Source organism: Podarcis raffonei, chromosome Z (genome assembly GCF_027172205.1).
Source record: "Podarcis raffonei isolate rPodRaf1 chromosome Z, rPodRaf1.pri, whole genome shotgun sequence".
Lineage (NCBI taxonomy): Eukaryota > Metazoa > Chordata > Lepidosauria > Squamata > Lacertidae > Podarcis > Podarcis raffonei.
The window spans coordinates 15,639,486-15,667,374 of record NC_070621.1 but is presented as its reverse complement, the minus strand read 5'-3'; the positions used below and the strand labels follow the sequence as shown (position 1 = coordinate 15,667,374).

General features: G+C 43.6%; 2 protein-coding genes across 4 annotated transcripts in view; one reads left to right on the top strand and one right to left on the bottom strand.

Moving 5' to 3' along the window:
• Positions 1-2,263, bottom strand: part of SETX (senataxin) — a 53,337-nt gene extending 51,074 nt beyond the window's left edge. Inside the window, exon 1 of the mRNA XM_053373693.1 lies at positions 2,066-2,263. The gene's annotated coding sequence lies outside the window, so the exon portion shown is untranslated. The remainder of the gene's footprint in view (positions 1-2,065) is intronic.
• A 1,065-nt stretch (positions 2,264-3,328) lies between these two features.
• Positions 3,329-27,086, top strand: TTF1 (transcription termination factor 1). Of its 3 annotated transcripts, none has more exons than XM_053373718.1 (11): positions 3,329-3,435; positions 6,682-8,285; positions 9,146-9,378; positions 10,876-11,061; positions 12,125-12,203; positions 15,969-16,099; positions 16,527-16,749; positions 18,936-19,025; positions 21,513-21,578; positions 22,532-22,617; positions 26,746-27,086. In XM_053373718.1, the coding sequence occupies exons 1-11, from the start codon at positions 3,427-3,429 to the stop codon at positions 26,943-26,945; spliced, it is 2,907 nt and encodes a 968-aa protein (XP_053229693.1). In that variant the 5' UTR covers positions 3,329-3,426; the 3' UTR covers positions 26,946-27,086. The 3 variants fall into 3 exon arrangements, with proteins under 3 accessions (XP_053229693.1, XP_053229694.1, XP_053229695.1); XM_053373719.1 differs by lacking the exon at positions 26,746-27,086 and adding an exon at positions 26,209-26,724; XM_053373720.1 differs by lacking the exon at positions 22,532-22,617 and having other exon boundaries at positions 26,746-26,870.
• Positions 27,087-27,889: the final 803 nt, after the last annotated feature.

Here is a 27,889-nt window from a genome sequence, read left to right as displayed (position 1 = left end):
GTGGGGATGGTGAGGCAAAAGACCCTGGGCCCAAGCACACATGCATATTGCATAAAAGAGCAAAGCCTTTATTTCGCAGCCTGTGAAACATAAATGCACAGGGTTTTTTTATTAAAAAAACTGGACAACGGCGCGCCACCCACCTGTGACACCTGAGCCTTCCTTAATCTCCTGCCCCTTTCCCCCTTTGTTTGGGGGAGGCTCGCGAGTCATGGGCAGGCGGCTGTTGCCCAGCAGGGGCACAAGGCACATGGTTTCCCTGCCAGGCAAGGTGCAAAGCCCTTCTTTTGCACCCTGTGAAACATAAATGCGCAGAGTTTTTTTAAAAAAACTGGGCAACGGTCGACCACAACTCCCGACCCTCCCCCAATCAGTCAGAACAAAGGGGGCAGGGGATCTGTACCACTTTAGGCACTTTATAAATCGTTATGAAGTTATAATTGATAGATAAACTCAACTTTTGCAGAACACATCAGCATAGGAGCATAGAAACCTGCCACATACCATGACAAGACCATTGGTCCATCAGCAGCAACTCACCAGGGTTTCAGACAGGGCACTTCCCCAGCTTTACCTGGGGATTGAACCTGGGACCTTCTGAATGCAAAGCAGTTGCTCTGCCACAGTGCTACTGTACTGGCAAACTGGCCAAGGTTTTCTTGATTCAAGTAGGCAATAAAGGACACCAAGCTTGTTTCTTAAATGGATTTTATTCAGAGAATGAGGAAGGTAAAGAGCAAAGGAAAGCAGATAAACTCTTTCAGTAGCCTGAGACTCCCCTCTGGGTGGCAAAATGGTCAGATCCTGACAGCAGAGGTGCAGCACTTGGACACACTACAGCTGTATTTTTCTGTGGATTTTCTGCAAGGACAGAACTCTTGTCTCACCTCATCCCCATTCTTGGAACGCATTAATTGCCTGTTCCCTGGGTTAATCCTCCTGTGGCCTTGACAATATTTCTGCTGTCTTACAAAGCAGGCAGTGATAATATCTGTGTGACTAGATACCCCACTACCCATGTATATGGGGAGGCACCCACTGCCAGATAGTTCTGTTGAGAGATTCAGCATAGGCTTACCTAAGAAGTCAACAGCTCAACATTCTCAGGCAGTACCCAACAAAACAACAAGAACCCACCAACAACATATGAATCAATATGGCTAACAACCCAACAATCCCCCCCCATGCCCGCAGGCAAACAAATCTCACCGCAGCCCGCTAAAGACAACCAGCCATGTCTGCCCTCCACCTCTCTCAGTATCAAGGAAATTAAATTGATAGAAAGGGAAATGACAAGCCACGCTGACATAAAAACCACACACAAAGACCAAGCATTACCATGCCCAACCCACCCCCTCTCCCCCCTCTTCTTCCCCAACTTTATTCTGCAGACAACATTAAATGTCTCACTTCAAATGTAAAAAAAGCCTACAACCTGGAAAAGACAATGCATGTACTTTTGCAAACCAAAACAGTATTTAACTTTTAAAAAATGTTATTTAAAAAACATTAGACTGTACTAAACTGTACCGTTGGCATAGAATTGCTACAAATTGCCACAAAGAACAATGCTACAAATGTATAATGTGCATCTCTTCAGGGGCTAAAGTTACTTCACGTATAAGGAAAGAGGGGCTACATACAGCTACACAAGTAACTCCGGGAACCCCCCGCGTCTTCTTCCAAAGCCCGGTAAGCAGCCCTCCACCTTGCCGTCTGCGCAGCGGCAGCGACCCCAAGAATTCCCGTCTTTTAGAGACTTCGCGGAAACGCGAGGAACCCCCGGAACCGACCCTAAGTGTAACATGCGAATTACACGCACATTTCACGGGGACTCTCCCCTGACAGTGGGGGGAAAGGGATGCAGCAAAGGCACTTTCTAACATGCAGAACTGGAGGGACAGAGAGATGCTGCGGGGGGTACCTGAAGCGGGGAATAGCCGTGCCAGCCCCGCAACCATAAGCAACTGTTGAGTTGCTGTATTACTCCTTGCCCTCCTCCCCACACCTTCGCCGCAGCCCCTCATAAGCCTCCCACACACCGCCAGCCCCTCGCCTCACTCACCTCCTGCTCCGGACAGGTGCCCGTGAGGCAACGTGGCTGCCACAGCCGGCCCGTAGGCGCGGACAACCTTGCTGCCTCCGGCTCTCGCTCTCCCGTTCTCTCCGCTCGCTCAAGCTGTTCCGCCAGGCACTGACCCCGCCCACCACGCGACGGAAGCCTCTCGCTCCAGCGAAAGAGACCGAGCCGGCATCCGAGCCTCCTTTTTCTAGACTCTTGGCCCCGCCTCCCTGGCTCCGCCCACAGTAGTAGATAAGTAAATGAGAGGCAAGAGCACAAACGCGCGTGCTCAAAAAGCCTTCTCCCCGCTCTCCCGCCACCCTAGAGTTAGGAAAAGCAGTAGAGTCGCCTCAGGCTCTGTTTGCCGCTCTTCTCCCCTCCCGCAACCCTAGAGTTAGGAAAAGCAGTAGAGTCGCCTCAGACTCGGCTTGCCGCTCTTCAGCCTCATTACTCATTCTGCATAGACTTATAAAACAGTAGGCGGGTCATTCTCACTGCCGGAGACGATGCGTCCGATATAGATATACACATATATAGTTAGCACACACGCACAAAAACTCTTCGCTCTCCTCCGCTCGCACGGCGCCTGCGCGCCCTGCGAAGGTTGCGCCAAATGAAAGGGAGGCGGGAACGCAGGACCTTAGGCCGGTGCTGATTGGACGGCAGAGTTTCTCGCGTCACCAGGAGAAAAGGAAAACAAAACTCCACGTGCAGCCTTGAACTCACAGCGAAATTCTAGTTGCGCCTGTATTTTTTAAATTGTTTCTGATCGCTCATTGATTTGGCTGCACGCTTCGTTTTAAAAGGGCGCAGTTCGTGTGCAAGTACTTTATTGTGATTATTTCTCTCTGATGTGGTTCTTTTTGTAACGCTATTACAGAGACAGACGCAACAACAACCCTGTGAAGTGGGCTTAGGCTTCGAAAAAGAGAAGCTAACCGGCTCAAAAACCACACGCAGTGATCACTGTAGCTTAGCAGATGCTTGAGCCTTGGCCTCTTACCTGGGTCCGCTTTCTAACATCACCCTTTATCTAAGGAGCTCTGAGTATGTCACACACATCGCTCTGCTTAAAATAGCCGCTCAGAACCCAATCCAACCCACCCATGTTTAGCACAAGCCCCAGGCCTCCCGAAAAGACGCGTCCCGCCTCTCCTCTCGGGAGATGTTTATTCCTCTCTCCAACCAACCCGCAGGGGCGGGGATGGAACGTATTTCGAAAGTTCGGCCGAGGCGCTCTAGCCTTTGCAAGTCAACACGCTCCTTCCGCTGAGGGGAGGAAATGGTGTAAAAGAACCGGAAGTGGAGCCTGTGGCGCGTGTGCTGGACCGCTTTGCCTCGGTCTGTTACCGAAGACGAAGCAGATGCATCAGGTATATTTTCGTGTGTTTATCTCGCATTACAGTAGCCTGGCCAGTTCGTAAAGAGGAATTAGGGTTCTCGGGATGCTGTTTTCGAAGCACGAAGGGATGCTTAATTGCTTTGGAGAGCCAGTGTGGTGTAGTGATTAAGAGCGGTAGACTCCTAATCTGGTGAACCGGGTTCTCGTCTCCGCTCCTCTACATGCAGCTGCTGGGTGACTTTGGGCCAGTCACACTTCTCTGAAGTCTCTCAGCTCCACTCACCTCACAGAGTGTTTGTTGTGGGGGAGGAAGGGAAAGGAGAATGTTAGCCGCTTTGAGACTCCTTCGGGTAATGATGAAGCGGGGTATCAAATCCAAACTCTTCTTCTTTACAGTATTTAGTATTATAGGTGCCTAAAGCGCTTCCACGTGGGTTACTCCTTTGTTTACTGCATTTATTCATATCGCACGTTTGCTCTAACCAGTTTATCGCTGATTGTTGGTCACGCTGGCCAGGGCCAATTTATTTGTTTTTATTTATTAAATTTTCATCTCATCCATCCCAAAGGAGCCCAAGGTGGGAAACCCATCCACAGTTTTAAAAAAGCAAACTCTTAAAACAGTTCTAAAATGGCATTTCATTCACCGTTTTCAGGATTGCCAGGATCAGTGTTTTTCAGCCACCAAATATCTGGGTAAGCTTGACAATTTCAAATTCCCCCTGAAAGTTAATAACGTTGGAGACAGACTAGCCTCACTAGAGAAGGCATACGACAAACCTGAAACCACCACTGATAAGGCCCTGTCATGAGTCAGGACCAACCAGACAACCCTCAATGGTGGCACCGCCAGGAAGGCCTCATCTGTGTGTGAGATGTTTGATATTAGTATTGTAGGGGGAAAAAATGGGGTTGGCTTTTGCTGCCAATTCTGCCAATTCCCCAACAGACTCTGAGTCACCTAAGTCCATGATCAGTAAGAGAAGAATGGATGGAGGCAAGATCCAGTGAAAGCAAGGCAGATCTTTATTTTTCTGTTTTGTGACAGAGTTCCCCCCTCTTTGCAAAGAGATGAGAGGTTCAGAGCAAAGGTTTGTAAGCCACTTTAAAGACTTTCAACATTGTTCAACTCCTTAGCCAAAGACCACCCAGAAAAATATCACAGAAAGAGGCAGTCTGCCACAGACATTTGAGAGTGTGGCTATTCTCCTATCTGCCAGAATACCTGATAATGTTTTACTGCAGGGGTCAGCAAACTTTTTCAGCAGGGGGCTGGTCCACTGTCCCTCAGACCTTGTTGGGGGGTGGGGGTGGTGGACTATATTTTGAAGAAGAAGAAAAAATGAACCAATTCCTATGACCCATAAGTAACCCAGAGGTGCATTTTAAATAAAAGCACACATTCTACCCATGTAAAAACACGCTGATTCCCGGACCATCTGCAGGCCAGATTTAGAAGGTGATTGGGCCGGATCTGCCCGCCCCCCCCCCCAGGCCTTACCCCAAGCCTTAGTTTGCTTACCCATGTTTTACTGGTTGCATTACCTGGGCAGTCTGGCTATTCTTTTGAAGTAAATACTTTAGTTCTTGAATCCAGGTCACAGGTCCACCCTATTCATGCACAAAGTATGCCCTTAAGACAGGATTTGGAAGTGAAAGAACTAATGTATCAAGAAAAAATTCTCTTCTGCAGAGGAAATAAAGTCATTAGGAGAGCCAAGATGGTTTTTTAGGATTGTTCTGTTTTCTTGGGGAATATTTCCTAAATTTTGATGATGGAAGGATTGGTTTTCTGTGGAGTGTATGTCTGCTGTGTGTGTGCATCCTAAAATTTTATAACCATAGGTAGGATATACTACTTGCTGGCTACCAGAGAAGGAGGGAGTGCTGGTGACCTCAATTTCTGCTTGGTGGTTACATGGACCATTAGCCTGATCCAGAAGAACTCTTCTTATGTTCTTATGATTAGGGCTGCAGGTCAGTGGTAGAGTATCTGCCTTGAATGCAGTAGGTCCCAGCTTTTTCAGATAGGGCTGGGAATGACTCATACCCGAAACCCTGAAGACAGTACTGAACTAGATGGACCAATGGTCTAACTTGGTATAAGGCAGCTTGTTATGAAAGTTTGGAGGGCACTATGTTGACTTCATCTCCTGTAGTACAGAAGCTTTAGTGCACTGGTCCCATTTTGTCAGATGCCTAAAGTGTTACCCTTAGGTGCATGATGTAAAAACTGCTTTGGATGATCTCATCTTAGTATAGCAAACCAATATATGAACAAACCTTTTACAGTGGTACCTCAGGTTACATACGCTTCAGGTTACAGACTCTGCTAACCCAGAAATAGTGCTTCAGGTTAAGAACTTTGCTTCAGGATGAGAACAGAAATCGCGCTCCTGTGGCGCAGCAGCAGCAGTAGGAGGCCCCATTAGCTAAAGTGGTGCTTCAGGTTAAGAACAGTTTCAGGTTAAGAACGGACCTCCGGAACGAATTAAGTACTTAACCCGAGGTACCACTGTATATATTTACACTTATATCCCTGACAAGTTCTCAAAAGCACGAAAGTTTCTAACAAACATTATTCACAGAACTGCAACCCAAGAAAATGTGTCATGCAACTGATGAAGTTAGTCTTTAAACTGCAAAACAAAAAACAAGCAAAAACCTCAAAATCCAGACAGCAGCCTTGCAACTAATGCAGAGATGCTGGGGGGAAATACAGGTTTTACTTTCAAATCTACCCAGTGAGTTTAAAGGCCGCCTTCGGGAACTAAACTGAAAAACAGCCTGCAGAGAGATCTGTGGGCTATATCTTCCAATACCAATATATTGCAGAGTAGTGTAACAGTTAAGAGTGCTGGACGTGGGTTAAATTCATATTGAATCATGAAGCTTACTGGGTGACCTTGGTCCAGTCAACCCATCTCTCAGACTAACCTGTCTAGCAAGTTTGCTATGAGGATAGAATGGGGAGATGAGAACTACGTACACCACATTGAGCTCCTTGAATGAAAAGGCAGGATGCAAATATAATAAGTAAATAACTGGAAACTAGCACTGAAGTGCCACAGTACTGGGCCTGATGGTGCCTAAATACTCTTAAGACTGAGTTTTAAATGCTGTCTCATGTTTTTAATATTAGGTTGGGAGCTGCCCGGAGTGGCTGGGGAAACCCAGCCAGATGGACGGGGTATAAATAATTTATTTATTTATTTATTTATTTATTATTATTATTATTATTATTATTTATTTGCCACTTCTCCTTTGCTTTTTAAAGGAAATTATGCACAGTGCTGATGCATCATCAGCCTCAAATGGCTTTCATTTCCCAGAGTTGGTGAAGAAGAAGAAGAAGAAGAAAAAGAAGAGGAAGGAGGGCCTTAATGGACAGGGGGATGACCAACCTGTGGAGGCTGCCCCTTGCTCGCCTCCATCTTCCGGACATTCCTCAATTTTAACTTGGCTCGTTGAGGATACCGAAGCTACTGGGGCCTGTAGAAAAAAAACAAAGAACATAAAACCTGGGAAAGAGATTCCAGACTCTGAGTCAGATGCTACTTGGATCCCAACAGACAGTGAGCTGAATAGCAAGTCTGGAACAGATACTCGCGTATGTAATAAGAAAAAGAGGAAGTATCAACTTAGTGAACAAGAGGGTGGCAGAGACTTTTGCATTCCTGAGACTCCAGAAAAGGCCAGCAGCCTGCATCCTGTGGTACCCTTAATGCAGCGCTTAGATCTTTCCCTGCAGGAGAAAAAGCAGACACCTCAGTCGGACAAAACTGCAGAATTTTGTAGTCCCATTGCCCGGAAGAAGAAAAAAAAGCGTAAAAAAGCTGAAACTTCAGAAGAGGCCAGCAGCCAGCTTGAAGCCAGTGACTTGGAAAATGCAGGTTATGTCTCTGAATCCACACCTGTTCAGAAGAAGAAGAAAGCAAAAGTGCTCTTGTTAACAGAGCAGGCCGAGGCAAATGGAGCTTCTGACAGGCTCACAGATATTAGGGCTCACCCTCCGAGTTTGCACAAACACAATAGAACAGACTGCAGTGACAAAGAGGACACACAGAAGGACCTCTTTGCACCTTCACCTCCTGCAGTACTCTTAACACAGCACTCAGACCTTTCCCAGGAGGAGAGAAAAGAGGCAACTGAGTCAGACAAAACTGTGGAGTTTTGTAGTCCCATTGCACGGAAGAGGAAAAAGCGTAAAAAAGCTGAAACTCCAGAAGAGGCCAGCAGCCAGCTTGATGCCAGTGACTTGGAAAATGCAGGTTATGTCTCTGAATCCACACCTGTTCAGAAGAAGAAGAAGGCAAAAGTGCTCTTGTTAACAGAGCAGGCTGAGGCAAATGGAGCCTCTGACAGGCTCAACGATATTAGGGCTCACCCTCCGAGTTTGCACAAGCACAATAGAACAGACTGCAGTGACACAGAGGACACACAAAAGGACCTCTTTGCACCTTCACCTCCTGCAGTACTCGTAACACAGCACTCAGACCTTTCCCAGGAGGAGAGAAAAGAGGCAACTGAGTCAGACAAAACTGTGGAGTTTTGTAGTCCCATTGCACGGAAGAAGAAGAAAAAGCATAAAAAAGCTGAAACTCCAGAAGAGGCCAGCAGCCAGCTTGATGCCAGTGACTTGGAAAATGCAGGATTGCACAAGCACAATACAACCAACTGCAGTGACACAGAGGACGTGAAGGAGGACTTCTTTACACCTTTGCCTCCTCCTGAACCCTTAACACAGCCCTCAGACCTTCCCCAAGAGGAGAACAATGAGGTGAATAAGTTGGACAGAACTGTGAACTTCAGCAGCCCTACCACACAAAAGAAATCACATAAGCGTAGAAATGCTCCCAGCACGAATGCTTCTGATGGTGGGTAAGTACCTTACCCATGGATGGGCTTTCTTGGCAGGTGTGAGGAAAACATGAACTGCTTTAGTTTTTAAATGTTTAGCAAAAGGGTGAAGGGCTTCATGCACAGGCTCAAGGCTAAAACAAGTTTGTTGGCAACAGATCTCTTGTGTGTCTCGACCCAGATCTGTCCCAGATGTGTAGAAGTGGGAGCCTGGGATTTAGAAGATGCACTAGAGAGAGGGTGGAGCTTAGGAGTGTTGAAGCCTGCCTTCCTGCACTTCAGCTGAAAAAGGCACTCCAGGCAGCTTACAGGTATCAGAAATAGTTGCTTCCCACTGGCTTACAATCTAGAAACACAGCCAATCAGATTCAGGTAGGTAGCTGTGTTGGTCTGACACAGTGCACCTTAGAGACCAATTAAGTTTGTTCTGGGTATAAGCTTTTGTGTGCATGCACACTTCTTCATAATAATAATAATAATAATTGGCTGTATTCATTCCCCCCAAATTGTAAAACGTTTCCATAGTTGGAGTGCCTGATTGTACTAAAAAGACTGTGTTTCAGCTGCCAGCCACCACTAGTATTCCTTATCCAAGCTTGTGTGCATAGTAAATTGTTTCAATATACACATCACATTCCAAGAATCTTACACTCAAGCATTAGACATGCTATTCCAACACTGCATAAGCATCACTGGGCTGGTTGATCAGGTCACCTAGTAAGTAATCTTTCCAAGACAGGTGTCTTGGTGAGGTGTGGCTTTTGTCAATAGCATGTGTCTCACAAGCTAATGCCGGGCTTTTCCCTGGCATCCCAAAGTGATTTTCAGTGCCAACAATGCCAGTAATAGTATGCAGGCCTCACGTTTTGCTCTCCTAACAGGGTACAGAAATCTCCAACTCCTGTCCATTCAGACGCTGAGGAATCATCTTCCAGCAAGTTTTCCCTTGTGGACAATGAGTTTGTAGAATTTTCTCAGCTTTCAATGAAAGATCTGGACTCTGCCACCAAGGAGCTGGAAGAGTTCATTCCTCACATCAGGACCCTGAGTGATTCAGCGATCAGACAGCTGGCTGGTCGGGACCTGGTCAGATTTAGAAATTTTAAGAAAAAAGGTATGTACAGACCTGAGTGAGAACACCTTTCACTTGGGTAGGCTCTTCAGTAAATCAAAGGTCATGGCAATTTCTTTGCATAATCTCCAAAGTGTTATGTACAGGTGATTAATACTCAAATAATGAAAATGCAGAGGGGGAGGAAAGTGTACACTACCCTTTCTTCCTGGGAGGAAAGGTGGAATACAAATGTTGTTATATGTATTCATGGAAAGAAAGGGTGTGTATTTGTGTATATATATGTATATTTATTCAGACCACATGTACCCCGTTCTTCAACCAAAAGAGGCTCTGAGTGGCTTACATACAATCCCTTAAAACAAAGCAGTCGCTTCTTATGGGCCCACAATTTTAAAAAGACAGCACATAAAGAAAGGAGGACATGGCAGGCAGAGGAAAACACAAACTCAGGCACCAAACAGGGCTTTAATAACCAGCTGACACAGAAACAGTTTAGGGGTAGGAGGTTTCTGTTGCAGCTGGTATTCTGGCAGAACTGGTAGATAACCTGATGGAATGGTAGGTTTTACACATACACACATGTGCTCTTTGCAAGGGGCATAACAGTGGTGAGTAACCAGTAGTTCTCTAGATGTTGCTTATTTTGTGGGGGAAAGGTTGGGACACCACATTTCTTGACTCCCAATTCAGAAAATCAAAGAGCATGGTCTGCCCTCATATATGTCATTTGTGCGTGTGTAGGTGTGTACATGCTCCTCCAAATGTTGTTGGACTCTTAACTCCTGTCTGCCCCAGACCACATCGCTAATGGTCAAGGATGGTGGGAGATAAAAGTCTAGCAACCATGTGGAGGGTCACAATGTTTCCCACCTCTGGCTTTGAGATGGCAAACATTTGGTGTTTGTCCTAATATCCAAGACCCAAACCCACATCTACAGCTAGCTTATCATTTTATGGTAGGTGTAGAGAAGCTATGGCCATCCAGATGTTGCTGAGCTTCCAACTCCCATCATACCTCGCCATTTGCTAAACGCGATGGGGCCGTTGGGAGCTGGAGTTCAGCAATACAGTGGTACCTCGGGTTAAAGACGCTTCAGGATACAGACTCCGCTAATCCAGAAATAGTACCTTGGGTTAAGAATTTTTCTTTAGAATGAGAACAGAAATCGTGTGGCAACGATGCAGTAGCAGTGGGAGGCCCTATTAGCTAAAGTGGGGTTAAGTATAGTTTCAGGTTAAGAGCAGACCTCCAGAATAAATTAAGTTCTTAACCCAAGGTACCACTGTATCTAGAGACCCAAAGGTTACTGCACCTGTTTTATGGGAGCACCAAGCACAGTTTAGGAGTCCTGGGTCCTGGAAAATGGCCAGTTTCACAAAAGCTGACAGTAGACAAGTTATCCATGAGGCTCATGTTGCAACACTGCAAGGTATACGTGGCCCTGAAAACTACTCAGCGTTATGAATGAGTGATTAACGCTGAAGGGCAAGGTCTGAAATCTGAAACTTTCCTATTCTCCCTTGGAAATGATGTAGGCGTTGCTGTGCGGTTTGGCAAATTTTCCAGGAAAGAAAACAATCAGCTGCGGCACAATATTGAGGCCTTTTTGAAAGACACTGGGATAGAGTCTGCAGAAAAACTCCTCTTTGCTCACAGGTTCCCCCAAGAGAGAGAATCCATCAATAAACTGAAAACTAAAAACTTGTTTGGTGCAAAGATTGGTGAGTGTTTGACTGGGTGGCTTTTGTGGGTGACTTGGTAGTGAGGGGGTAGTCTTGCTAAAAGATTTGCCTCTCTAGTACATTTGTGAAGCTGTCCAAATTCCCTCCTTTGTCCGAATCAAACCATAATCCATTACATATTTGGGAAAGTTGTTTGTTTTACCATGTGTATGGACACTTGTTAAGATACCGTAGCCAAATTTAGCATGATGGTTCCTGAGATCGCGGAGCAGGTATTTAGGTTTGTTTGGATACCATTGGATGCCATTTTGAATCAAGATGGCAAACTGAAATCTTACAAAACTGCCCTGGGTTTCTTCATTTCTTGGATTCCCAAGCAATTCTGGGCACAAGCTAGCTAGTTATATACAAGTTAGTCAGGGATGGAAAACTTTTGGTTCTGTAGGTATTACTGCACAAAACCATCAGGAAGAACTTTCTGACAGTAAGAGCAGTTTGACAGTGGAACAGACTCCCTTGGGAGATTGTGAACTCTGCTTTGCTGGAGGTTTTTAAGCAGAGATTGGATGGCCATCTGTTAGGGATGCTTAGTTGAGATTCCTGCATTGTAGGGGGTTGGACTAGATGACCCTTGGGGTACTTTCCAATTCTATGAACTCCCATCACCATTGACCGTGATGATTGGGACTAATGGGTGTCCAGCAACATCAGGGAGGGAAGGGCAGGAATGAAACTGAGGTCCCTTTAAACAGCTGTTCTCACAATTACCAACTTGCATACTTCAGGAGTCAAAGGCTCTGATGGAGCTGGTCTTTTGGCCAAGCTGATGGCCTTCGGCTTCCTCTCTCTCCCACACTGAGGCAGCCTGATGGAATGGCTGCTCACAGATGACAGTTTAGGGAGATGGTTCATAACGAATAAATGCTGACCTGGGCTTATTATATAAATTGAATAAAGGGTGGTAATATTTTGGTGTATAAAAACACAATCATAACATAACTGCTGCAAAATCAGCAACCCATAATCCAATTAGCTCCTTAATGTAGATTGTCTTTAATCACAAAATGTCGATTTTAATGCATCTTTATTGATTCTTCTGAAGCTCAGGGAATTCCAAGGCCTTGGAGGCTAGTATATTACCGAGCAAGAAAAATGTACGATCCCAAGAATTATAATGGAAGGTAAGAAAGGCAACTGGGCTTCTGTGGGGTTTTTTGCTGTTGTCATGGAGGCATCCCAGAATACTTGGCCACCGAGCCTAACAGGACAGGGTTCTGGAGTTCCTACTCAGAAAGTTTTTCTCTCTGCCTGAACTCCAGAAGACTCACATTTTAGCTCCAGATTTCTGATTTCGCTAAAGCTTTAACTTTTGTCCTTTGTCACTTCCAGTTCAATGCATACTTGTGGGGGTTATTGACTCCTGATCTCAAGGAAGCAAGTCATGGAAGCAATAGAGACAGCCACTGTCTGATGTATAGCATGAGGGAGTTCCAAATCTAGCATGCCACTACACAAAATGGACGATTATTGGACCTCCCAATAATATGGTATCTGCTGAAGGCCAGCTCCTACAGAGTGAAGTCAGAGCATAAGAGCCTGCTGGATCAGGCCAATGGCCCACCTAGTCCAGCATCTTCTTCTCACAGTGGCCATCCACATGTCTGTGGGAAAGCAGCAAGCAGGACCCTGAGCACAAGAGCCCTCTCCCCTCTTGTGGTTTCCAGCAACTGGTCTTTAGGATCATTGCTGCTGCTGGCCATGGAAGCAGAGTATAGTCATCATTGCTAGTAGACACTGATAGCCCTCTCCCCATGAATTTTATCTAATCTTTTAAAACAATCTAGATTGGTGGCCGTCACTTCCTTCTGTGGGAGCATCCTCCATATTTTAACTCTGGTGCATAAAGAAGTCCCTTTATCTTCCAAAATTCAGCTTAATTGGATGTCCATGAGTTCAAATGTTATGAGAGAGGGAGAAAACTTCTGTCCCTCCACTTTCTCCAAGCCATGCATAAGCTTAGAAACTTCTATCATGTCACCAAGTAATTGCCTTCTCTCTATGTGGAAAAGTCCACAATGCTTCAACCTTTCTTCATAAAGCAGTCACTCCATCTCCTTGATTATTTTGGTTGCCCATTTCTAAAGCTTTTCCAAATCTGCAATATCCTTTCTGAGGTGAGGCAACCAGAACTGTACAGTCTTCCAAATGTGGTCGCGCCATAGATCCATATGAGGGCATTATAATATTGATTCCATTGGTGCTTCGTTGGGTATGTATTGGGTGAGAATGTAAAATGTATTTTGCATTGGGCAATTTCTTTCCAAAATGTTCATTTACCAAAGATTGCTCATGGATACAGTCATAAGCATTATTATTATGTTTATTATGTTCATTACATTTATAACGTTCCTTAAGGAGCTCATCCTCCTCATCTTCTCCTCACAGCAACCCTGTGAGGTAGGTTGGTCTGAGTGACTGCAGCTGGCTCATGAACTTCATGGCTGAATGGGAATTTGAACCCTAGCCTACTATGTCTTAGTCATGGGAATGGTGCATCCAGAATACTATGCAAAGAGTTAATGCTGTAGCATAGAAGCCTGTGATATCATACGCCTGAGGCAGTTTTCCCCCTGTTAGTTCAGTTATCAACTGTTGTGAGATTTAGCTGTTAGAGCAGCAAGTATCTTGTGTTGTGCTGCTGTCTGCCTCATAGTCAGTCTGTAAATATTAGTCAGTCTCAGACACAAGTTCATGTAAATATGTTTCAGTAGTATAAGTATTACCTGCCTTTCTTGTTCATTCAATCTGACAAGAGCAAGCACACCTAGTAAAATATGTTATTTTTAAACTTTAAAAGCAAGTGTTGCACAGTTGTTGTTTTTCTTTTTTTATTGAGTTTTTCCACCTTTATACATTAAAAAAACAAAAAAACCCCAAAAAACAAAAAAGTTAAAAACACATAAAGTTTACAATCCTTATTTTCAATAACATATTTCCCTGACTTCCCCACACCTCCCCTTCTTATATTCCAATTCAAATTGTTAATTCAACAAGTTCTTGTCCCCAATTTTTGACCTTTTTATATTTAATTCATTTTTAAAAAACCAATTTTAACTTATAAACATCAGTATTTAAACATCAGTGTTCATTCTTAAAACTTTTTTCTAAAGTCGACCCAAATTCCCTTCCACGAATTCCCCAATTTTCATACTAATAACAAAACAAAATAAAAAAAACAGATTATAATTCTGCACCCTTTGGATTCCCAAACCCCACCCCACCCTTTCCCGGTTTCAATCCCCAACAAATGTCCATCAGTCTTAGTCTACTATCAGCCTGGAGACCTCACGTCCGAGGCTCTTAATTCTCTCTCAATTCCTCTCTGCCGGTTTTTTTGGTAGTCCTTAATATTATACACCAGATCTAGGAGAAGCTCTGTCCCGATAGGGTCCATATTTCTTCCAGCCAGACCAAGTGGAGCCCGAATCTTGTTTCTTACTCCTTTTAAGTCCAAATGTCCCAAAAGCTCCAACTTTCACCTTAATCAAATTTGTAATCCATAGGTCTTCAGATCTCCACATAAGGAGATCTCTCCATTCTTCAATCTTCAATTCAAAACAGATTTTCATCATCCAGTACTTATTTTCCTTTGTAGCCATCATGTCAGGCCTCTGGCTCTCCTTTGTCATCTGCAACATTACATCTCCTCCTTCCTTTTCCTCAGAAACAACATATATCTCTTTCTCCACACTCTCAAATCTTTCAAGTTTCTCTTTTTGTCCAGCTGCATGGGCTTCCTGAGTCAAATCCTTATCAAATTCAGTGATGTTATTTACTGTTAAGTCCAGAGTTGCAACATTTGTAGCCAAAACATCAATTTGGCCTTGTAACTTTCCCAAGAGAAGAAACACTCTGTCCAATTTAGCTTGAATTTTTCCTCCTTCAGCCATTCTTGTAATGTCCCAAAATCCCCTCTAGAGGGATTTTGGTTACTTTATCTTCCTTCCAGTTCAAATCTAAAAATCAAGTTAGTTTGTATCAGTTCTTCTTTGTTTTCAACAAAATATAACCAAATTGTAGCAAATATATCCAGCAGAGACAGCAGAAACAAAGTTCTCTTTTTCCTTCTTGACAGCTAATTTGACAGCTGTCAAACTCTTCTATATCTCCTCAACAGGCTCTCTCGCGGATCACTCCCGGGTCCGGGGGGGTGGCACTTCAGCTCTCAAAATTAGCTCTTATCCTCCAGTGAAATTACTTATACTGCCAAATCGTGAAATTAATGTCTTTTACCCAATAAAGAAGAAGAAATTCTCTCGACCTTAGTTAGCTAGTCCTTGCTTTAGATTATTTATAAGACGTGGAGACGGACTTCCTGTTTGCGCCTTCCCCGATCATGCCTAATTCAAAAAAAAATTTTTCTTTACAAATCCAATTTCCGTATTACTCACGGGTTGTTGCTTTTAGAGTCCAATTGTTCACAAGAAGAAGTCAGCGCTCTCTGACCATGGCATGCGGCTTCACTCCGCAGGAGAAGCAGTTGACTCTCAGCACCGTGCCGCTCACCCCGTCCCCCGTTCCGAAGCCTTTAAAAAGGCTCCTTCGTGGGTCGGGGGGGCGCAAATGGTCCCCGCCGAGTCACCAAGTTCACAGGCTTCAGTGCCTGTGATTTCTGAGGGTCCCCGCGTCGCCGCAGCGGCAAGACCCGGTTCCTGCAGAGCCGATTCCTTCCGGAACTCGGAGGGAATCCGCCATTAGCCGATGGCGCTAACCCGGAAGTCCACAGTTGTTGTTTTTCTGGGAGAAAAAGAGAACTATTAAAAAGGGCCTAACAACTTGGGGCAACCTCCGCACAACTCTGTAAAGTATAATTACCACAGTCTGACACATTAACCCACTACCAGTGCAACTAGCTCATTGAGAACAGCAACCCCTTTTCTCCCTAGGTATACTGAGTTGGAGAAGAAGAAGCTCAAGAAGTATCAAGCCATGTACGGCAACAACTGGAAAAAGATCTCGGACCTGATGTCTCGCAGCAGCCATTCAGTTGAAACAAAATTTTCTGAGATCAAGTGTGGTACATTAACACTCCTGCTCTTCCCCCCACCCCACCCCAACCCTGGCCTAATCCTTCCTCAAACCGGGGCTCAGGGCTTTAAAAATAATTATTTAAAAATTTCACCAAAAAAAGCAGAATTATGGAAATTGGGCGTGCTGGTGTATCTTTTTTGGATCATTTATTCTATGGTACTTTCTTACCTCTGTCATTCAAATTTGGCAACTTGAGGGTGAGGGAGGCAAGGGGACAGATGCCCAAAAACGTTTGGGAACTACTGAACTAGGTTGAATGGAGAACTGTTGCTATCTGTTTAAACCAGCAATCCAGTTTGCTATTCTTGTTACTGCTGCTAGCCAGCCAAGACCTTCCCCTGCATATGCCCTTGCAAGATGTGTAGAGCTGATAATGAATTAAATCAGTATTTCCCCCTTTTAAATGAATTCAGCGTATAACTCCGGTCCTTGGGGTTCTGAAGAGACAAGGAAGCTAGTTCAAGCCATCAAGGAGACACTGCTGTCCAAAATGAGAGACTCAGACCCTGCTTCAGAGAAAGAGGATGAGGATGGAGCACTCATGGTCACGTATGAGAATCTCTGGAAGGGCATCTCGTGGTCCAAAGTGGAAGCCAAAGTGGGCACCAGGCACTGGAGGCAGTGTAAACAGAAGTGGTAAGAGTGGCCAGGGAACCTTTGTCTCCCTCTAGACATTGAGCACAACTCTCATCAGCCACTGGCAACATGCATGCGAAAAGGTCCCATTCTTGACACCTTTAGTTAGGTCTGCAGAATGATCCTTTCAAGAAACCCCTGCCAGCTGTCCTCAGGCAAATTGTTCCTCCCTTTTCCTCCTGACCTGGCCACAGTGATCCAAGCGACATTCACCTCCAGGCTTGACTACTGTAATTCACTCTACACGAAGCTGCCCTTGAAGCCGTCCCAGAAACTCCAGCGGGTGCAGAATGCTGTAGTGAGGCTCCTCACGGGGTCTCTGCCATGGGAGCATATTCACCCAGTGCTTTTCAAACTGCGCTGGCTCCCGGTAGAGTACAGGGTCAGATTTAAGGTGCTGCCTTTGACCTTTAAAGCCCTTCATGGCCTAGGACCCTCGTACCTACAGGACCGCCTCTCCTGGTATGCCCCACGGAGAGCCTCAAGGTCCATAAATAGCAACACCCTAGTGGTCCCGGGCCCTAAGGAAGTTAGATTGGCTTCAACCAGAGCCAGGCCTTTTCAACTCTGGCTCCGGCCTGGTGGAACGCTCTGCCTCATGAGACCAGGGCCCCGCAGGATCTGATTTCTTTCCGCAGGGCCTGTAAGACAGAGTTGTTCCCCCTGGCCTTTGGTTTGGAGCCAATTTGATTACCTCCCCCTCTTTCTTTTTTCTTTTTCCTTTCTCCTCCTGTGATGAGGCTGCATTTTAATATTTTAATGTTTCAATATTTTAATGTTGTATTTTAATCTTGTTTTTAAGTTGTATTCATTCAACTTGTTTTTATTATTGCTTGTTAGCCGCCCTGAGCCCGGCCTTGGCTGGGGAGGGAGGGGTATAAATAAAAATAATAATAATTATTATTATTACTAGGTGGGGCTATTCAAATTTGTTGCTCAATCCCCCCTTTTAATTATTGCTTTTTATTTTATTTTCTTTCATTATACAACTACAAGTTCACACCCATATTTTCACGTATATTTAAGGTATAACAATCCATATTGTGATTACCTCTCCCCCCCCCGTGATTTCCCACCACCACATTGCAGCTTCTTCTATTTACATTTCATTTTTTAGTTTTGTATATCTTGTTATCATTTTTGCACAAAATAAATGACTTATCTATCTGGATTTTTACTTATCCCAAACTTCAATATCTAAAATGTCCGTATTTCCCAAAATCATCTCCTCTCTTAACCAGCATAGACATGTGGCTTTATAATAGAGTTTTAAATCTGGCAGAGCGAAGCCTCCTTTCTTTTTATCCATTAGTAATTTGTACTTTGACTGATGCGGGTGGCGCTGTGGTCTAAACCACAGAACCTAGGGCTTGCCAATCAGAAGGTCGGCAGTTCGAATCCCTGTGATGGGTGAGCTCCCGTTGCTTGGTCCCTGCTTCTGCCAACCTAGCAGTTCGAAAGCACGTCAAGTGCAAGTAGATAAATAGGTACCGCTCCGGCAGGAAGGTAAATGGTGTTTCCGTGCGCTGTTCTGGTTTGCCAGAAGCGGCTTAGTCATGCTGGCCACATGACCCGGAAGCTGTCTGCGGACAAGTGCCGGCTCCCTCGGCCTATAGAGCGAGATGAGCGTGCAATCCCAGAGCTATCCGTGACTGGACCTAATGGTCAGGGGTACCTTTGCTTGTAATTTATACTTGATACGTGGTTTCTTGCCCTGCCAAATAAACTTGGATATGTCCCTCTCCAGATTTTAAAACACTCCATTTCCCTATAGTTGGGATCATTTGAAAAAGAAATAATACTTTGGGTAAAATATTCATTTTGATAGTCGAAATTCTTCCCCATAGTGTCAAATTTAATCTATTCCAGATTTCCATATTTTTTTATTTCTTTCCATACTTTATTATACATGGTTACCCCAATTCCTAAATATTTGACTTTCTTTGCTATTGACAGACCAGATTTTTTTGTAACTCATTTTTCTCTTGTTCACCCATATTTTTAACCATTAATTTCATTTTAAATTTATTCAATTTAAATTCTGAAACTTTACCGAATATACTCATTTTTTCCAGCGTTTTCAAGATACTTTCCTGTGCATTTCCCACCATTATTACTAAGTCACCTGCAAATGCCTTCAATTTACTGAATAAACAATTGTAATCAGCTTTCTTTTTCTTCTTAAGGATTAATATTGTAACCAAGACGTTTATGGGTAAGCGGACGAAAAGGAGCAGACTTGAACACCTGCGGATAAACATTGCCCTCATTGAAAGGTATTAGCAAAATTTATTGTTTGTTTAATAAAAATTATATACAATGGACGACAGAAACAAACTCGTGGTTTTCAAAAGGAATAAGACAATAAAACTCTGGTATTTATATGCATGAAATTTTCCCCAGGTTGTTTGAGCCTTTTAAAAATATACCGTATTTTTTGCTCTATAAGACTCACTTTTTCCCCTCCTAAAAAGTAAGGGGAAATGTGTGTGTGTCTTAAGGAGCGAATGCAGGCAGGAGGCTCTGCTCAGCGCTCCCTTTAAAGAGCCGCGAATGCAGGCTGCGCAGCTATCCCAGAAGCCAGAACAGCAAGAGGGATTGCTGCTTTCACTGCGCGGCAATCCCTCTTGCTGTTCTGGCGTCTGAGATTCAGAATATTTTTTTTCTTGTTTTCCTCCTCCAAAAACTAGGTGCGTCTTGTGGTCTGGTGCGTCTTATAGAGCGAAAAATACGGTAGTTCTCTTTTTCTTTCCTATAAAAGACTGTACAATCTTCTCTGTTTAGAGTTTAAACTTAACACATTACTTTACTTGGTATACTAAAACATATTTACACATGTGTGTGTATGTGTGCTCTCTCACTCTCACTCTACAGTTGATAACAGATCTAACTGAAAAAACTGTCAGTTTGCATTTTTTGGTGCAGAGGGTATTTGATGTGCAGAGATCTTTCCTATTCTAATTGATTCAAGTAGGGTTCTGGAAGCTTTTTCTGTGTGATACAAGCTGGTGCCAGGCGCAAGTTTCTAGCTAAAAAACAAGTCTCTCTTCTTCTTAGAAATAAGTAGAAGGCTCTTTATGTTTAGGTTATAATTTCAAAGAAGCTGAATAGCTTGTTCAAACTCATTCTGTTATCTCTTTCTATCAAGGTCATGCTGACTGTAATAATAGGCCAGAAGGAGCCTGTTTCACTTTCTCTTTTGTTCTGGTGTGGAGTTCTGTACAGAGTACAGTCATACCTTGGGTTGAAGTAGCTTCAGGATGAGTATTTTCAGGTTGCGCTCCGTGGTGACCCGGAAGTAACGGAGCATGTTACTTCCGGGTTTTGCCACTCACGCATGTGCAGATGCTCAAAATGACTTCACGTGCATGCACGGGAGCGGCAAATCGCCAGACTCACGGGCGCGGGTTGCGTTCGCTTCAGGATTCGAACGGGGCTCCGGAATGGATCCTGTTCGCATCCAGAGGTACCACTGTATGCTTAGACTTTAGGTTTCAGTATATTGTAAGTTTAAGTTTCTTGTGGATTGTGCCAATCTTGAAGATATTGGATTCATAACTCTTAAGCTCATTTGTCTTCAGTAGTAAGAGCTCTGCTGGATGAAGCTAATTGCCTCTGGTCTATTTTTGGGGGATCCTGCAAAGTATTTAAGCTTTTACTCAGCTAACTATATGTTGGGATCTACTTTGGATCAATATTGAGGCAGAATTCATGACAAAAACTGCCTACTATGGTGATGTTATAGGATTCTATATTACATTAACTCTTTCCATAGCATTTTGGATGCAGCACTCCCACAAAAACTACCAATAAAAACAGTTTAAAACTATTTTAAAGCATTCAGTAATAACTACAATCAACAATAAACTAAAAACCAGATCAAAACACATGTCTGGGTAGGCTTGCCTAAACAGAAATGTTTTTAGCAGGTGCTGAGAAGCATATAGGCAGGGGGTTTCAAAGCATAGGTGTTGCTATGCTAAAAGATTGATTCCTTATAATGCAGAATGAGAATTATGTGGCATCTGTAACAGTGCCAGTTCCGCAGATCAAAGCGGTTGAGTGAGTGTATAAGCTCTGCCCAGGTTCCTTATAAGTACCTGGAATCAGTCTCAGATCCTGTGATGCTGTCATTATACAGCAGAACATAAGAAGATAAGCAACAACAACCAAAGACAGGTCTCCTTTCTAAAGAGCACATTTAATTTTATCAGTAACATAGGGCTGTAGCTAACTAAATTACAGTCAGAATAAACCAACTGAAATTTTAAGTTTTCTGCCCACTGTTTTTAGTTGATCTACAAACCTGCCCAAGCTCTGAGATCATCAGGGAAGGCCCTTCTTTCATGTCTGGTGAGGATGCGAGAGAGGGCCTTCTTAGTGGCTGCTCCTAGACTTTGAAACTCCCTTATTAGGGAAGCTAGACTGGCTCCTTCCTTGTTGTCCTTCCGCAAGCTGGTGAAGACTGTTTTATTCCAACAAACCTTTGCAACTGGCTGCTTTTAAGGAAAGGGCTTTTAACGGTGTGCTGTTTTCACCTGCTGCATTTTAATAAATTGTATTATACATCAATCATTCTAATTCTATTATACTTTTAAACTTTTATATGTTTTTAGCTTTCCATGTTTTACCCATGTTTAATTTTTGTGTGTGAGCTGCCTTTAGTTCAGTTTCTGGGGAAAAGGTGGGACAACTCTAAAAAGATAATAATAAAAGTAATAATAGATAATGAGCAAATCACCCAGATTTCTTCTGTATTTCAGGTTGTATGAAGTGGACGCTGATGACGTGGAAGAAGTTGATTGGGAAGAGATAGCCAGTGCTATAGGGTACATTAAAAAATATTTGTCAGTAACATGGGGGAAGTGCCTACAATTCTGTGTCCTTTTTGTCAAGTTCTTAATGTACTGCTGGTCTGTATAATGCAGGGATTCGGAACCTGTGGCCCTCCAGATGTTGCTGGACTCTCATCAGCTCCCAGACAGCATGGCAAATACTCAGGGATGATAGGCGTTGGAGTCTCAACAACCTCTGGAAGGCCACAGATTTTCCCACCTCTGATCCAAGAAGAAGGATTCCCTACTGAATGTAAGAGAAGGAAGAATGCCTCTAGAAGAGGTGATCCTCTCATGAAAGAGAAGGATTCTGCTTCTTAGATCAGGGCTGGAGAACCTGTGCCCCTCTACATAGTTGCAGGATCAATAGGAGATGATGGGAGTTGTAGTTCAACATCATGTGGAGGGTCATAAGCCTCCCATCCCAGGTGTATGGAAAGGAGCATGTAATGATTCTGAACGCATCTATTTGAAGCGTTTTGGCAAGTATCCATAGCAAAGGAAAACACAGTTAAGAACTGTCTCCTGGATCAGGACAGCGGCGAGCTCCATGGACCATAGATGTTGACTGGTTTGTTTACAGCAGAACCATTCATAGGAGCAAACTTTCAATTTTCATTAAACACATGCATACATAATTTTATATGTATGCCACCTTTCCACTTTTCAAACCATGCTCAAAGCAACTTACAGATAAAAAAAATGCATAACTACAACAAAAGTAGTCAATAAATTCAATAAATAAAACAAAAAATAAACAACCAAACTGAACAATTTCCACATAAATCGCAAGATTTAAAATAAAGATACAAAAAACCAACAGCAAGAAACCTCCCCCCCCCCCCATGTGAGCAACTAAATGTGGGTTGCTCGCTTTTTCATTCTCTCATGCAAGCACTAATGCAGAATAATTTCTCTTTTTATATACCCCCTTCTCTGCCCCACAGGAATGTCCCTCCATATTATATTCGGAGCAGATTTTACAGAACCAAGGCTTACCGTGTCCCTCATTGGAATAACAGAAGCTTCATGGGTGAGTTTGCTGGTCTTTCCTCTTGCTTGGGGATAGGAAACCTGCGGCCCCACTCAGAAATTGTTGAGAATACAACTCCCATGATTCCCTGACCATTAGCCATGTTGGCTGGGGCTAATGGGAATTGGAGTCTAACATCTGGAGGGCCATCGGATCCCAATCCCTCATCCAGCTTGTGTCTGGTTTTTTTATCCCATGTATTGAACATATGAATCTTTTTCTAATGTACTCGGGGTGGGGGACCTCAGCTCTGGGGGCTGAATGTGGCCCTTTAAGACTTTCTCTGACGCTCTGCACTCTCACACCCCTTTCTTGCCCTGCTCCAACCCCTTACTTGAGTGCTTTTGCTTGGCTGGAATGTGTCATTGAACCCTGTGCCTCTTGCTTGCTTGAATGGAGGATAGAGAAGGGTTTGCGTGACTGGAAACCAGACTTCTGTAGGAAAGCATCCATTTTTCTGCACGCTTTTGCCCTCACCCCACCCACCACTGGCATGTGGCTCCTGTAAAGTTGCCTGGGAAGGAATGTGACTCTTGGGCTAAGAAAGGTTCCCTCTCCCTGAACTGTGCACTGTGTGAAGAAGTGCTATCCTTTGTGTGGAGGGCACCACGTTGGCTAATGCAGCTTTAGCCTAAAGCCACCCCATGTTTCCAGTTGCCTTTTCGCACTTGTCACATACCTCTGAGCTGCATTCATGCTCTTTCTATGTGTGTGAGTGTGGATGTTGTGGTAAGAATTTACTTCTACATGCGTATCTGTATTGTGATAAGGTTAGAGTACACAGGGGGTTCTTAAAGCACATAATTTGAAGAAGTCTATATGGGGTTTGGAATAGGTATAAAGACCTCTTAGAAAGGAAAATGCCAAACTAGATAGCACCCATAGAAGCAGTGTCAGTGAAAAAGACAAATGTGAAAGAAAATTGGGGTACTTATAAAGATATAATTCAAAGAAGGCCAACCAATATTAAAAAAAGAGAAAAGATATACAGTGGTACCTCGGGTTAAGAACTTAATTCGTTCTGGAGGTCCATTCTTAACCTGAAACTGTTCTTAACCTGAGGTACGACTTTAGCTAATGGGGCCTCCCACTGCCGCTGTGCGATTTCTGTTCTCATCCTGAAGCAAAGTTCTTAACCCGAGGTACTATTTCTGGGTTAGCGGAGTCTGTAACCTGAAGCGTCTGTAACCTGAAGCGTCCGTAACCCGAGGTACCACTGTACAAAACCGTATCAATGACTGGTTTCAGTACCATCAAGTAAATGAGATATTTTAAAAAGATAAAGGAAAAAGGATTTAGTAAGAAAAGCTTGGAGTGTGAAAAAGTTATAATGGTTAACAGAGAAAAACTAACTTCCACAATTTATAATTTTTTGTTAGAATGGGAGACTAAGGAAGAAACAACAAAGGCAGCAATGATCCCATGGGCAATTGATTTGGGACATAACATAGACATGATATCCTGGGAGAGGCTGTGGAAAAAGCATTAAGCTTTTCAGTATGTCACACCCTAAAGGAAAACCTACAAAAGATGGTACCTCACCCTGACTAAATTGGTCAAAATGTATAAAAGGGGATCTAAGATGTGTTGGAAATGAGAAGAAATAGAGGGGACGTGTTGGGGATGTAAGAAAGTTAAGGAATATTAGATGATATAGACAGAAATAAAAAAAGATGTTAAGGCTGACATTTCCCCCCAAAATGGAGATGTTCCTTTTGCGTATAGCAGAGGGTGAGATACCTAAGAATGTTTTAAATCTTTTTCTTTATGCAACTGGTACGGCCAGAGTAGCATATGCACAAATGTTGAAGGACAAAAGCAGCCCAACAAAAAAGGGTTGGCAGAATAAGTTAAAAGAATACGTTAGCAATCCTGACTATAAAGATAAGAAACCAGGATGTACATACCTTGAGAGAGGAGTGGGAGAATATTTAAAGAATAACGTAAATCTCCAAGTAGGACTAGATATGAACAGCAGCTGAATTAATTGGAAGGTATAGGAAGATTTGTAGCACAACTAAGATTAAAAAGGAACCCATGGAGGGAGGTGTAGGGAAGAAAGAACAAGGCAGACGGATAATGAAATAGATGTGCCAATTTACTGTAAAAGCATAAAGAATTTTTTTTAATTACTTCTACACCACCTTGTTCATTACCCTGGTGGGGGAACGCATCTTAAAAAAAAAACCCACAAACCAAGGAAATAAAACAAATCCATCATCCAGGAGGGACCCAGCATTTATTAAAACTCTTGCAGTGGGATAGCCTTGCCAACCAGCTGCTCAGATGCTAGTTAGGAGGATTGCCAACTGATGAGAGGCAAATCAGAACAAAGCTTATACAGTAGTTCAGACACATCAAACAAAGAGTACTAAGCATCTAAAGATTCTTAAACATACATCAGAAAAGCTTATAGGTCATGAGAAGTAAAACACGCATGGCTCCATATTGGTATCCCCACAATCACCTTAGAGCGCCCCAAATATACCCATGCCATTTGACCATTTTAGGTATTGGGTGTCATATGTTGCCCTGGTAGCCAAGCCTGTGAACAGAGCTTATTGACATTCCTCTCTCTTATCTCACTCCCTTACCTCTTCCATTCCATTCCATTCCCGCCCTGACCTGGCCACAGTGATCCATGCAACGGTCACCTCCAGGCTTGACTACTGTAATTTGCTCTACGCGGGGCTGCCCTTGAAGCTGTCCCAGAAACTCCAGCGGGTGCAGAATGCTGCAGCGAGGCTCCTCACGGGGTCTCTGCCATGGGAGCATATTCACCCAGTGCTTTTCCAGCTGCACTGGCTCCCGGTGGAGTACAGGGTCAGATTTAAGGTGCTGCTTTTGACCTTTAAAGCCCTTCATGGCCTAGGACCCTCGTACCTACGGGACCGTCTCTCCTGGTATGCCCCACGGAGAGCCTCAAGGTCCATAAATAGCAACACCCTAGTGGTCCCGGGCCCTAAGGAAGTTAGATTAGCCTCAACCAGAGCCAGGGCCTTTTCAACTCTGGCTCCGGCCTGGTGAAACGCTCTGCCTCATGAGACCAGGGCCCCGCAGGACTTGATTTCTTTCTGCAGGGCCTGTAAGACAGAGTTGTTCCCCCTGGCCTTTGGCTTGGAGCCAATTTGATTCCCTCCCCCTCTTTCTTTTTTCTTTTTCCTTTCTGCTCCTGTGATGAGGCTGCATTTTAATATTTCAATGTTTTAGTATTTTAATCTTATTTTTAAATTGTATTCATTCAACTTGTTTTTATTATTGCTTGTTAGCCGCCCTGAGACCGGCCTTGGCTGGGGAGGGCAGGGTATAAATAAAAATTATTATTATTATTAGTCCCTGAGCCTCTCAGGAAGCCTCAAGGATTTCTGATTAGCTCTCTGGTGCTGACTCATGATAGACATCCTGGAGGGCAATTTGTGCCATTTTCAGGGTTTTTTGTTTACAGCCTAGAGAGCATACAGTTGTAAAATGCAGGCCCTCAAGATCCTTGCACAGAAAGCAAGCCTTTCCCTTCATGCAATTAAAAGCAAAACATTGAAGAATTATTAAAATAAAAAATACACACCTTGGTTCTCTTAATTTTTATATCAGTGTCACTCAGGACAAGGCAGCTTCCAAAGTTATGGAAGGTGAACCAGGAGCTCTTTCATGCTATCTCTCTTTGATTCCTTGGATGTTCCACCTGAATTGAAAATGGCAAGGCAGTTGGAGCAGTGCGGGGCCCCTTTACAACTGCGCAACCTTGCCACCATCTGCAACCAACTGTGCTCCATAAGAGATGCTAGTTTTGGCTTCTTGATAAGGTTCTTGACCCTTACCAATCTATCAGTTAGTATTACCTTGTTCTGTGGGTTCAAGGAGGCAGGGCAAACCAACTATTGAAAATCCAGCAAGATCAGAGCATAATAAGAGCCCTGCAGAATCAGGCCCAAGGTCCATCTGCCCAGCTTCCTAATCTCACATTGGCCAACCAGATGCCCGTTAATTATGGGAACCATGCAAGCAGCGCTCCCCGCCCCCCGTGATTCCCAGCAACTGGCATTCAGAGGCATGTTGCTTCCAGCAGTGGAAGGAGAACATAGCCATTGTGGCTCATTGAGATTTCGTATTTGTTTGTGTCTTTTTAAGAAATCATGACTCATCTGTATGAAGTGACACTTCCAATGTTAAAGAAACAACAGGCAGAGCTAATGGCAAGAAAGAATATAACTGTGGAGCCCCAGCAAGTTGAAGACCACAGTTGGAAAAGAGTTTTCAAGTTCAGCGACATCTTTCATGACAGCGACTATATCTCTGATGATGACTCGGACGATGATCAGGAGAATTAGGACCTGGAGCTTCCAATGTTAAGAGCCAGCAGAACTCTCTGAGTTCATAACAGACAGACAGTAATTCCACTGATAAAAAGAAAGAATATAATTTTTTTTCTTCACTTTATAAAAAGATAAATAAAACTTTATTTAATTTTGGAGGATTGTACTTAATAGTTTATTACTACTTTGTATTTGAAGGAGCAACAGATACATTGTCCATCAAAAGAATTATGGGAGAGGCTTTGAATCCACTGGGGGTCCGGGAAGCTACCCCCAGAAATTCCAATCCAAGATACGTTCATGCTCTATCTCTGCTAGGTTATTTTGAGGAAGGTGTATATTATTTTGGTGAACAGTGACATTTATTGTTTGGTCTGATATAAAGGTGCAACATTCAGTTCCCACTAAAGTACAGACTCCTCCTTGCTTATCTAAGAGGTAAAATAGGCAAAGTATTCTCTAATTTTTTTCCCCTGGTTATATGTATTTTCTTTTTCCTTTGTATTTTCTTTTGTTGTAAATATATATGTTTTCTAATTTGTACTTAATAAAAATCATTTTAAAAAAGAGGTAAAATAGAGCACTCCTCAAGAAACCCTCCCTGGATTCAGAAACATCTGTCCAGTTGCCACTGTTCCCTTCTTGGGCAAGATTTTTGAGCAGGTGGAGTTTAGGACAAGTTTTAAAACAGAAACTGCTTTGGTCACCTTGTATGATGGATGATGCAAGGTTCAAGAATGGCTAAAAGAAAACAACGCACACAATTGCAACAACTTTCTCACTAAAAGAGCTTCTGTAGCTACAGCAGATTAGCAAGGGGGAACCCAAGCAACCATATGGCTGCATTTAAACACCCGAAATAACATCAGATAAGCAAGACAAATATTTGAAAACAAAGGAGAGCCCCTTTAGCAGTTTAAAAAGTGGGTCCCTGTACCAGAAAATAAATATGGATTTTC